The 13,159-nt window shown below is 45.6% G+C and overlaps 1 protein-coding gene across 2 annotated transcripts in view; it reads right to left on the bottom strand.

The window, feature by feature from the left end:
* Positions 1 to 13,159, bottom strand: part of PIAS3 (protein inhibitor of activated STAT 3) — a 324,307-nt gene that overhangs the window by 76,720 nt on the left and 234,428 nt on the right. For both annotated transcript variants that reach the window (XM_078670587.1, XM_078670585.1), the window contains exon 11: positions 5,952 to 6,123. In XM_078670587.1, the coding sequence (XP_078526713.1) occupies positions 5,952 to 6,123 (172 nt within the window). The remainder of the gene's footprint in view (positions 1 to 5,951; positions 6,124 to 13,159) is intronic.

Raw genomic sequence — 13,159 nt, 5'->3', positions numbered from 1 at the left:
GCTCTCGCTTACACCAGTCAATAGATTCTCTCGCACGAGATGTAAATTATGTGATTTATACAGTATATTCAACCACATTACCCTAAACCACCCCAACGAAAACATGAATGGAAACAATATCAGTTTGAAGATGCTTGAGAGTTTGATGAATGTCTGTGTTGGCCCATTAGAAAAGTATCTGTGAGAATAAACCACGTTCCTGCCCTCATCCCTCCCCTCGTTGCTTGTGTGCGTGAGCTCCTCCCCCCTCCTTGCTTGTGTGCGTGAGTTCATCCCCCCCCGTTGCTTGTTTATTTGTGGCACCTCTGTGGTCAGTGTAGGGAATGCAAGATGACGATCTAAACGAGCTGTGCATTCTTGAGAACTCGCATCAATCTGCTATGGCAGTCTGAGCTGAATGGCTCTCGCTTACACCAGTCAATAGATTCTCTCGCACGAGATGTAAATTGTGTGATTTATACGGTATATTCAACCACATTACCCTAAACCACCCCAACGAAAACATGAATGGAAACAATATCAGTTTGAAGATGCTTGAGAGTTTGATGAATGTCTGTGTTGGCCCATTAGAAAAGTATCTGTGAGAATAAACCACGTTCCTGCCCTCACCCTCCCCCCCCCTCGTTGCTTGTGTGCGTGAGCTCCTCCCCCCCTCGTTGCTTGTGTGCGTGAGTTCATCCCCCCCGTTGCTTGTTTATTTGTGGCACCTCTGTGGTCAGTGTAGGGAATGATGATCTGTTATGTGAAATGTGTCAGATTTAAAGAATGTTGGGCTTAATGAACAAGGGCAGAGGTCTGTACGCTGTCAGTTTAGAGTCAATTCGTACTTATTCCAGGTGCATTGGTGTGGTGGGCTTATGGTGGAAGAATTGCTGTTGGGAGCCTTGAAAGCTAGTCTATTTCATAGATGATCTTTGTTAGATGTTTTGTTAAGTTGTATGTTAGTGGATGTTGTGTTTTGGCCAGTAGTACCGTTATGAGCTCCTGGCTACCTAACTATTTTGAGTATCCGAACTTTGTGGGATGTGCGTGATGGCGTCATGGATCAAATGTTGCATTCTGTCTTGTCCGATTCCCCTGGATTTTTGCAGAATTAACGTCATTGGAAAGGTTCACACTTAATTAATATTCAAAAATAGTTTGTGATGTTTCTGAGCTTTCTTGTTTCTTCTTCTTGGAAACCAGGAGTAGATGATTTTTATCTTGGATGTGTCATTGCCATTCTGAAAGTTGTTGCGTAGTTTCTGTAAGAATAACAGCTGTATGTCTAAGAAGTGGAACTGCGACTCGGACAGCTTCGAGGTCCTTTGCCCTGGCCATCCCATTTGTCACCTCATTCCCAGTTAAGTCATTTGTTATCCTTGACAGCAGGCATGGCTGTAATTTCCTTTTGTACAACAGGAAGAAATGTCTCATCTTGCAGGCTCTTGCGTGTGTGGGGGGCTCTTGTGTGGTGTGTGTGGGGGGCTCTTGTGTGGTGTGTGTGGGGGGCTCTTGTGTGGTGTGTGTGGGGGGGCTCTTGTGTGGGTGTGTGTGTGCAAATGCAATACGTCTTGCATTTGCGAAAGAGTAAGCTATTGGCATTGTAAATGACAATGCCATTTATTTATCTGTTTTCAAAACCAACACATAAATAAAAAGTTTGTCATTTACAATGCCAATAGCTCTAACTTTTCCGAAGGCGAAACCGTTGCATTGTAAATGCTTGTTTAATTTTGTTACTTCCTCCCCATAAAATAGTTTGCATTCGGAGCTCTATTGTGGAGGTTCTTTGGTGAGTTTTACCCAGTATCCATGACATACGACATTTAAGATCCATTTGTCTAATGTTATTTTTTCCCATTCCCTAGGGAACAATCTTATTCTCCCACCGGTGTTCTGTGGCGGCCTCTGCTGCAGCTGGTTAAGTTGCTTGTTGCTCCTCCCCCTCGTGGGTTTTGTCCTCTTCCCCTTCTTCACACCCGAAAGGGCTGCCTGACAGGGTATTGCCTCTGTTGGAACGTGATTGTTGCAGGGCTTGATGAGTACTGCTTTGTGGCTTGTTTTTATTGCCCCTGTATGAAAGGAGCTTTCCTGTGGAGATTCGTGTAATGATTCCTCACCTTCTGATGGAGTCTCTGAATTGATGAGATCCCATCGCCCCAGCCATTTCATTGTCTTTTTTGATTTGCTGTAAAGACTCGTGGACAGCTTGACTGAACAGGGCATTGGCGGTGAAGGGCACTGTTGATGATGGAGGCTTGCACGTCTGGTTTAAAGCCGACACTCTTAACCATGCATGCCTTCTGCCTGCTGGATGTATCTGCTGCATCTAGGGCCGATTTTAGGCATGTATTTGCATTGTTCTGTCCCTCCTGCATGACTGCTTTAACCCTTTTCTTGACCTCTTCAGGAAGGTGTTGCATGAGGGACCCCATTTCGTCCCACTGTGTTGTGGCCTCTCTCTCCATTTTTCTTCCCACCATGTCGAGTCTTCTGCTCATTTTTTCTGGATGGTGATCCTGTGGAGGTTGGTGCGTTGTTGCACCTTCTTGTTATGGTGACAATTATAGAATGAGCTGGTACATTACCCTGTATATACTTTGGGTCTTCGGTTGAGGGTTTGTACTTCTTTACAACCCGTTTGTGTTACTGCCTTTTCAGTTGCACGTTCTTTAAACGACTCTTGACCCATGTACAGTATGCTAGGCAGCATGGGTAAGTACAGGTTGCCCCCCTGTTGGGTGGCATAAGTGTTTCTAGAAGAAAACAAGAGTCAACCTTTTCCTCCTCCAGCTTTACACCAGAAGTCTCTGCATCCCTCTTGATGAGACTGTTATACATTGAGAGGTCATCTGGTGATGAAGGATAGTTGACTATACCTTCCTCTGGGGATTCGGTGTCGAGTTTGTTTCACGACTCCTATTCTTCGAATCTCTCTGTCTCTTCACTCTATCCTCTTTGGATTCCTCTTCCCATGGCTCTGGTGTTGCAGGAGCGTCTAAAGCTGTCTGGTCATCTTCAAGTGGCATCAACGGTTTTGACGAGATTATGAATTCCCTTAATGAGTCGTCAAACTCTTTATTTTGCAGGAGTGTTGCCATTTTGGCCTCAAGCCTTCTGTTCTTCTCTACCCCCTGTGCCTTCTGTTCGGCACAGAGCGCCGCCGAAGGTCTCTCTTCAGCAGTTGATGATTCTGTCGATATCGAAGGTTTAGTCCCCTCCGTAGCTCCCTCTTTACTGGATCGAACCGTCAGAGGCTTCAATTGGGTTTTTCCAGCATCCATAGGCCTCTTTGGCTGGCTTTCGGTCAAAGTTTGTTTCCATTCAGTAGTTGCATTTTTTAATTTTCTGTCCAAGGGGTTTGGGTCGGAGTCTTTCAGGGGTCAGATTACCATATGCACCCCTTTTTCTGACTCTTTCGTCGACTTCTTCACAGTTTGTTTTTGCTCAGCATCTCCTGCATAGGTTCTAACGTCTGACTCTGAGTCGCATGCCCTTTCGGCCTGCTTGACATTTTCTTCATTGTCACTCGATAGGCCTAGGTGTTTGAGTGATACCGGAGACTTTTGGCTGGTCATGGTGTAATGTTGGAGCCTTTGTCGTCACCGTACCCTCAAGGTCTTAGGGACGAATACGGCGCAGTCCTCGTCCCTGTGGTCTTGTGGGAAACAGGTTACAGACTTCCTCAGGATCTCACTGTGCAAACCTATGGTGGCAGAATTTAAAGGGGTCATTTTCCATGTTCCCTGCCTGTCCTCATTCTCCTACCACGTGATTGTCTCCGGCGAGGTACCACATTGGGAGAGAAGGGTCCCCTGCTCTCTACTCTTTTCTTCACGATCTTCAGCAATTTGGTAGATTTTAGACAAAAAATGAATTCTTTTGTAAAAACTCAGCTCCTCTGTGGCTTTCAGACCCAATGGCAGAAAAAATCTTCTGAAGATTGTGACTATGCATAGTAACATCCGGGGCCCGTCTGACATTATATTTGCAACAGGCATACCACCAAATGGTGGTGGACGCCGCCCACAGAAAAAAAAAGCAAAAAGAAAGAACGAGAATTTCGGACTCAGCTACTAGATGGCGGAATAATGCACAGCATGTGAAACCAGAAAAGGATTCAATTACAGCCTTGACTATGCTAATGTATCTGCAGCTTTCGACAAAATTGAGAATATATTCAGTAATTAAATCTGATAGATGCTATGAGCTTCTTTGAGACTGCTCTCAATTAGGTTGTTTTTTTCATGCGCATGCCATTAATCAATGGTGAATCCAGGACATTAATATTCTTTACCAACAATACTTTAAACAGTGAAACTCTTGGATTGGCCATATTGACAATCATCTTCAATGTGTTCTCTGATGTACCAGAAACAATTCAAGACATTTACAAGGATGCCTACCATATCTGGGGTGATGATACACAAACATTGTCAAAGGATAGTTGATTGCTGCATGTACATCCAAAGCAGGATTAATAACAATCACTTATGTATAATGCTTTTAAGACATTCTTACTTTTGAACAAATGGGTCTGGACACCTTAACATTCTGGTAACTGCCTGCCCAAAGGCAAACCCCTTACTTCCATCATGTATCTGGTCCACCATGTGGGACCAACTTTCCCTGCTGACCAGTCCATGGAGCATCAAACAAATCAGAATGGGTTTGGGTCTCAGGGATACATTTTTAATGACCACTCAGCACTACACTCCCCGAAAGTAACTAGACACAATACAAATAATAGTGGAGGGTCAAAGGGTATGCAATTCACAAGAGACGACTATGTGATGGAAGGAGTGATACTAGTTCACTAGACAGGGTACATGATTCATAGTTATTGAAAAATACCCATCAGTAGCTCTTCCTGGGCGCCCTTTTCATCATGTGGGTTCCTGGAGCCCCATGTGAATATAAACAGAAAGTCAGCGTTTCTTCACCTAAAACTCCTTTATGAAGTTGCCCCATTTGTACAGACAATTCTGAGGACTACAAATATCAGTATTTCTTAACTCCATAACTGAAATGAAATCTATGCTGCACTCCCTCCTAAAATGCTTGCACCGTTCTTATATCAGGCTTGATGAAGTCTGACCACATCTCCATGGCTAAAAATGGCCTACCAATCCATGTAACATCTTACTACGTGATCCAATTGTTGACCACACCCCTGAAACTCCCTGTAACAATCCCACAGCAACTGACCATACCCCATATTAGCTGATCATGGCAGCTTACCATAGTCCACAGCAACTGCCCATGCCTCCACAACCCGCTATGAAAGCATCTCGCAACTTAAAACCACAACTTACAGTGGCTGACTACATCGCACAATGGCTTACCACACCTGCAAAACAGCTCTCCAAATTGCACAATAGCACACAAGACTGGAGAACGTCTTGAGCAATTCAACACACTGCAAAACAGCTCACCACATGCAACAACAGCTGATCACATACCAGACAACATCATCCAACAACAGCTAGCAACCAAGAGCCAATGTCGGCACTTCACATTTGTTAAAAGCAATCTACAACAGTTGGTCCCTGCCAACAACAGAGGAACATGTACAACAAGGGTTGACACCATTACACAAGGATTGACCACTTCACAGTGCGCGCTGATAGACTTGCATTTAAAGTAAGAAACGTTTTAAAGCACAAACTCTAACTACATATTGCTTCATAATTTTAAAGTGTGATAATATCTGGAGCAAATGTATCCTCCATTTCTAGATACTTTGGGCCTAAGGCAACCCAGAGAGCTGGAATGAAATTTGTTGTCACATACTGATCTTCCTACATCTCTGTATCAAGTATTGTACTTGGACAGTCTTAGAATGCTTTTTTAGACTTATGCTTTTACTGATCAGACACACAGGAAAATGGAAATTCAAGCCTGTCACATGCTGGACTCAAGCATTACAAAAAGGCTGGAGGCATTGTGGATGGCAATGCCTTGCATACCCCTTCTGTGCTGAGGACGAAAGGATGGATGTGGTGTTGACTGTGCACTGCTTCTTGGGTGGTGGCTCATCCTCCTCAGACGAGCTGTCAATTGTCAGATCAATCACCTCCACTCTCCTCTTACTCTCTGAAGAGTGCTTTGATTCAGAGATGATGTTGTAGATGGCACTAGCTGAAAGGCAAATATCAAAAAGTGAAAAAAGACTTTTAAAAAAATAAAAGCTTCAGCCGCAAGAAGTTCAGTTTCGATCTTTATTGCGATCAATTTTAGATCATAAAGGATGTGCAAAACAGGTATACAGTTAAAACAAGCAGATAATATACACCCAAAATCATTAAAAAAGCATTACAAAAGTGATAATTTCATAGGCTGTGCGTTACAATTACAATTCATTAGAACAATTCATTTATCCCAATGCTTGCTCTTGTTTCAAAGAGCGGGTACGGATGTGCCACATCGCAGTCAAAAATGTAGCGACCGCGAACACAATGGGAGGTGAGAGGTCAGTTTTTGGAATCCTATAGGCAGGGAGGTGTAGTTTAAAGCACAAATTTTTAAGAAGAGGGACAAGCCAGTACTTCCTTGGTCTTTGGTACGCCTTGCAGAAAAATAAGATATGCAGATCGTCTTCCCGATATTGTGGGCAAGACGGACACTGCTCGCTAGATGTGGACTGGGCCCAATGAATAGTAAAGGACCTTATGGGGAGTGTGCTATAGCGCCATTGCATATAAAGTTTCCTTGTGAAGACAGGTGAAATGTCATCTAGCACACATTCTAGTAAATACGAGTCTTTTGATTTAATAAACAAGTCCGTCAGGGACCCCTCTCTTATTTTCCCCATTGTTAGCGTTAAGTTCAGCTCATGAAAGTCCTTAACTAAAAGTTTGCGTAGAATCCTAGTGCATGTGTTAGCTGGGTCCAGCCATAGATCAAATCTGCCTAATGTCTCGCATGTTTGCTTGATATACCTTAGCCATAGGATTTTTCTTGATTTAGGCGAGCAGAGAATCTCTTGTAGCTCGTTCCTGTAATCTATAAGTTCAGGCTTGCTCCAAATGCGTCGCCAGAAGATAACTGGTCTTAGACCCAGTTCCTCCGATATAGGTCTTAGACCCAGATCGAGTCTCAGTGGAAGAAGCGGAGTGCTTGCAGGTAACGCCGCCAACTGCCTGATAAAATTGTTTTCCGTGGTCTGGAGGTTTTGGGCCGGAGTATGCCCCCATAATTCCCCTCCATATAAAACTGCACCTCTAGCCTGCATTTTGTAAATTTCTAGGGTGGCACCAAAAGGTTTATAGGTCGATTTGTTTGCCATCCTAGAAATACCCCCGGTTAATTGGGCCAGTTTCATGTTAGCCCTGGTCCGGTGTGTGTCCCAAGTCATGTCCTGATTAATGGTTAAGCCCAAATATTCAAATGTAAAAACCCTCTCTAGTCTTGATTGACCTATGGAGGGGTTAGGGCGTGTTGAGAGAGGGGGATTGAGAATCATGAATTTAGTTTTTAGCACGTTAATCTCAAGTCCCCGCTCTACACAAAAGGCTGCAAACCCATTCAGGACTCTTTGGATTCCCATTGGGTATTTAGACAGCAGCAGGGTGTCATCTGCAAACATAATAGCAGGCACCCTGCTGCCGTTTAACTTTGGGGCATCAATGTCGCCAATCCCGGTCAGGTGCGCGATTACCCCGTTGACAAAGAGGCAAAACAGGGTCGGTGCAAGCACACAACCCTGTCTCACCCCTCTGTCAACAGGGAACCTATCTGAGAGAGCCCCATTTCGACCACACCTGACACGTGCGAAGTTTCCATGATGTAATCTTGACAGGATAGTCAGGATCTCAACCGGGATGCCCAGCTCCTTCAGTACAGACCATAGTCTATTTCTAGGTACAAGATCGAAGGCGGCTCGCAAGTCCATGAATACCGTGTACAAGCTACCGCCCTCGATAACCGCAGTCTTCCAATAGAGGAGATTCAGGCGGAATATCTGGTCCGTAGTAGAGACCCCTCTTCTAAATCCCGCCTGGTAAGGGCTGAGAATGGTAAAGTCATCTATCCAGTTTTGAAGGCGATCTAATACAAGCCTACCAAATAACTTCTGGGATACGTCTATGAGGCTAATAGGCCTGTAATTGGCTGGGAGCAGAGGTGACCCCTTCTTAAATATGGGAACAATCTCTGCGCCCAGCCAGGTGCTGTGAACCTCCATACCCCCAAGAACCGCATTGAATATCAGAACCAGGTAAGGAGCCCAAACATCAGGCTCGTGTTTGAATAGGTCACCCGGCAAGCCATCCAAACCGGGCGCCTTGCCTGGTGCCAGCCCTGCAATAGCGGCTCGAACTTCCATCTCTGTGAAGGGATCCCCCTCCACTGGTTCGTTAGTATTGAGAGAAGTGTCATTAATAACATCATCAGGTAGCTTATAGAGGGACTGAAAATGGGCCTGCCAGGTCTTAGCTGAGATATTTGGTTCTATTGCAGAAACTAGCTCTTCAGACCCTGTGTTAACCAAGCGGCAAAATTTGCGAGAGTCCCTAGTCGCTAGGGTTATGGCAAGATTTGCCCATTTTTCATGTTCCCATTCACTTTTAGCATTGGTAGTCAGGTGCTTGTAAGCCCTTCTACTTTCCTGGATAGCAGGCTTTCTGCTCCGTTTTTAATTAGAACCAGGAGATCTGATTTAGCCTCCCAGCAAGCCTGATTGTACCAGCTGGGGCGGTCGTAATGCCGCCTCTTTCCTGTGGTGAAAAGGACTTCAGCCACAGACTCAACTAAGTTCTCATGGGTGATCCAGAGCTCCTTATGTATGCCCTGGGAGGTAGGTAGGTCCATTATCAATGCAGACTTTTTCAAGAACCGTCTCAGGGTTGGAGGCTAGCTTCTCCCACCTCACTCGCCTTCTATTATTTGAGAGCGCCAATTCTGGGGCAGCGTCCTCTCGCACCACCCCTCTGCCTTCCAAATCGGAGATCGCATATTCCAGTTCTAACGCATTGTGGTCACTACCTTCCCTAGTTGTTACCCGGAAGTCAGTTATATGTGACCACATAGAGAGTTGGACCAAAATATAGTCCAATCTCGACTCTCTACCCTCTCTGTGGTAAGTACATTTAGGTGGGACGTCTGAGCTTATACGTCCATTACAAGTAAGGACGTATACCCCACTTCAGGGTTAAGGTGGTAATCTGCAGAGCCAATGGTGTCCAGGCTCTGGGGGAGGGAGCTGTCGAGGGGGGCACCAGCCACGCCGCATCCTCCTCCTGAGTTAGACCGTCCAATAAGCCTTGAAGAGGCTCAAAATTACAATTTAGGTCGCCACCCACCAAGAACGGTGTGCCCTGGGGGATGTCGCTAAGGAAAGCCGAAAGTTGATCAATGGTGTCTGACTCTTGTGTGATGTTTACTGACCTAGAGTAGCAGTTTACCACGATCAATCTGTTCGAGTTTGGCCACTCCAGCAAGACCCCCAGAATGTCGACAGAAGCTGATGGAAGGGTTGAAGCCTTGCATCCCAGGTCGACAGCCACCCAGGTTGCAAGTCCTCCCGAGGGGCGCCCCTTCCCTCTCCACTTCGCTGGGATTGAGAAAGCCGCAAAGCCTCGTCTAAGTGTGGCTTCTCTGGCCCAGGTCTCCTGAAACAGGCATATGTCTTTGCCCTCAATGAATGCGCTCCAATCGGGGCAGTTCAGTTTGTTACCCAGGCCAGCCACGTTCCAGGACAAAAGCTTGAGGGAGGTTGACCTGGGTTTCGAAACTGGAGCAGTAGGTGCCACTATATCCGTTCTACTAAGCTGTAATGGAACGCTAAACGGTCGTTCCCATAACTCAGTTCCCAGACCCTCTAAAATAAATGGGGGGCCCGGTTTATTTGGATGGATCTCTGTGCTATCATTGTAGGGCTTGCTGCAATGTTTTTTCTTCAGAGGGCTAGCAGGGCTTAGAACTTGTGGACTAGTACTTCCTATAATGTATGTTGTCAGATGGTCACCCCGCTCCCACCTCCCAGGCCAGTTACGTCAGTCCACCATTTCCAGGCTGCTATATCTATTAAGTGTGGGAAAGAAGTGTGGCTGAAGTGGTCTAAGGTGGTGGAAGGCGCCCCTAGCTCTAGCGTCCCAACCTCTCCCCCTCCTAGGAACGGTGTGCCAGCCCTCTTCCTCATGTAGGTTATATCGTGGTGGATAAAAGAAGGAAAGAGGTAGTGATTGAATATGTGTCCCCTGTTCAAAGTGTGACCATCCACAAATGTGGGAAACAGTCCTAGGGTCTTTGAAATGTATTATAACGCAATCTCCATTGATTGTTTTCTCTGTGGAGGCCAACCATGGGACTCTCCTAACCATAAGGATCCCGCTAGTAATTCCATGAGGTAGGGGTCTATTCAAGGAAAGCCAATTAATTGCCTTGTTCCTGAGAGTGAAGACGGATTCCTTGCACTCAGGGTTCAACTCAGGTACACCAGCCAAAATGACTGTGTACGGGCTTGACTCAGGCGGCAAGTTCACAGGCCTGGGAGTTTTACTGATAATATGTGCGTCTTGTGTGATAGCGGCATCTTTATGTGGACGGCTCAGTTTTAAGTTAGCTTCAGTCGTCTGGGAAGTGGCAGTAATTACTGGTGAGGGTAATGTTTGTGAGGTGTCATCAATAACCATAATATTAGCTGAGTGTGCTATAGAAGTATGTGTTTGTATTTGTGGTAGCTTAGGAGCTAGCCGAGCGTCCTTTGATGGTAACTTAGGTGCGGCCTTCCTGCTCATCGCCTCGTCCCCTCCTTTTACTGCATTATTATTTAACTTAAATGTATCGGCAAGATGTGCCGTTGTTTTTTCTATCATTGATAGCCTGGCTTCTATCTTTAGTAATCGTAAATCTAGGGGGTTTAGGAGTGTCCTCAATAATTCTTCAATCTTCGTTAAGGTCAAATTGTGAACCTCTGGGGTTATAAGCGGGGACGGAGTTGCGCAGGTTGGTGTCTGCGTTAGCAATGAGACAGTAGGTGAGGGTGTGATTTTAGCCGGAAGAGCAGGTCCCTTTTTAGGTGGTCCTTGTATACTACCCTCCACTGTTCCAGCGTTCTTGGATATTTAAGCTTTACGCCCTCCATTGTTATGCGTCCCTCTTTTCCTTTTCGGTATTGCGCCTTCCCTTTCCCCCTGCATAGTACAGCTTGCGCTAGCAGTAATAGAATCAATATTGGCCATAGTATCTATGAGGGGAGGGGGGGGACTGGTGCGCTTGGATGTGAGGTAGGGGTAACAGACTAAGATCATCGGGCATACTCGTGTCACTTCCAATGTTATACAAGGTAGAATTAATCGAATTTGTCGAAGCTAACGTCCCACCAGCCACATTTTCCCCAATCTCTGGAGTAGTACAGTTCAGTCTGTTCTCTGGGGTCTTTGCTAGTGCTAAGGGCCCTATAGAAGATCTTCGGACCCAATCTATTTCTTGAGATATACGCCTTTCCAGAATCGTAATCTCATCTATTAAGAGGGACCCAGCTTTAACAAAATAATTGTCCAAAGTACCTTTTGCTGCTCCAGCAGTCAGTGCACTCTTACTCCTTGTTTCCCTGGTCGCCATGGATCGTTCTTGGTGTTATGGGAATAGTGCTCAAACGGGATGACGGAAACAAGGGGGATAGCCCGGACCCGGTCTCGACCGTTCTCGAATGGCCTCAAACGGCCCGCCCTTTGCCCGGGCTTCGCATGGGCGCGACGCGCGGAGCGCGTAGGTAATTAATTATATAGTGGGGAGAGTGGAGGGGAGGCGGGAAGAGTCCCAGGTGCGCTGGATCTCCTTCGCGCACTACCACCTGGGACTCGCAGTCCCGCTCCCTCGGTTCACAAAGATAGCAGCCCAACTTCTGTAAGAGAATGTCAACAGTAAGGGTCTCTCGGGTCTCAGAATCACCAAAGAAATCAGCAATGCGCCCAGGAACGGCTACGAGTGGATTACAGCTGGTAATCCACTCCCAGAAACTTCCTACTCCTTTATCTCACTCCTGTAGGCTCCTGCTTGCTACCTTTGTGACTGTTTTGGGGTGATAATTGTATCAAATGACCGGAGGAGAGTGAAGTGGTCACTAATTTCAAATGATGTAACGGTTCAGTCCAACATTGAAAATGTAGTGTCATGTGCTCTAAATAACATGAAGTCTGTTGCTGTTGAAAAGGGTCAGGATGATTTACATAAATTGATGGGTATTCATGATAATTGTTTTTCCGAACTTAAACATATCCTATCGAAACCATGTAATCATAATACTGGACATCCGAACCCCCCAAGAAGTAAATGGTACAATAGAGAATGTAGAGAGGCTCATAGCCATCTCATAGAAAAAGTTAAATCTAGAGACATCTGTGCTGTTAAAGAGGCGAGGAAGAGGTACAAAAAAGTACAATGGGTGGCAAAAAAGGAATGGGAAGACGAATTTTGGGCAGATCTTCTGGAAGCTAGTCAATCAAACGACCATGTCAAATTCTGGGACATTGTCAAATGTGGTAAAGATGGTGAGCTTCGCATTCCGTCCAACCATGTTTGCCCAGAAGACTGGATCAAACATTACTCTACCCAATTCTGTCCAGTGGCCCATGATTCCACGTCTAGAATGTCTATGCTGCCGATAGCAACATCAGACAATTTGACTCTGTCTTTTACCGAAGCGGAAACAGATTATGCATTGGGGCTAACAAAAAGGGGGAAGGCACCAGGGTTGGACCAAATTCCGGCTGACCTCTTTAAAGCAAATACAGGCCTGTGGGTACCTTACTTAACATATATAGTTAACCTCATTGCGAGAGGTGCCCACATTCCCAAGACCTGGAAAGGGGCAGAGATTCTCCCCATACATAAAAAGGGCGATAGAACAAATCCAGGGAACTATCGCCCGATTAGCCTAATTGATTGTTTTCAAAAGGTTTTTGCCCGTATGATTTTGGTGAGGGTTCATGGGTGGATGGATATAGAAGGAATACTATCCCCGTTACAGGCAGGTTTTAGACCCGGTACAAGTACTATAGACCAGGTCCTGAGGTTTTGTATGATTTTTTGGAAATTTGTCATACTAGGCGGCGGAACCATCTTTGCTGCATTTATAGACCTTAAATCAGCATTTGATTTGGTGCCGAGAGGAAAATTGTGGCAGGTTTTAAGGGATCTAGGAATGCCGGGGGAACTAGTGGACATTATTATC

This window comes from Lissotriton helveticus, chromosome 12 (genome assembly GCF_964261635.1).
Source record: "Lissotriton helveticus chromosome 12, aLisHel1.1, whole genome shotgun sequence".
In the NCBI taxonomy this organism is placed as follows: Eukaryota; Metazoa; Chordata; class Amphibia; order Caudata; family Salamandridae; genus Lissotriton; species Lissotriton helveticus.
This window is presented reverse-complemented; position numbering and strand designations above follow the sequence as displayed.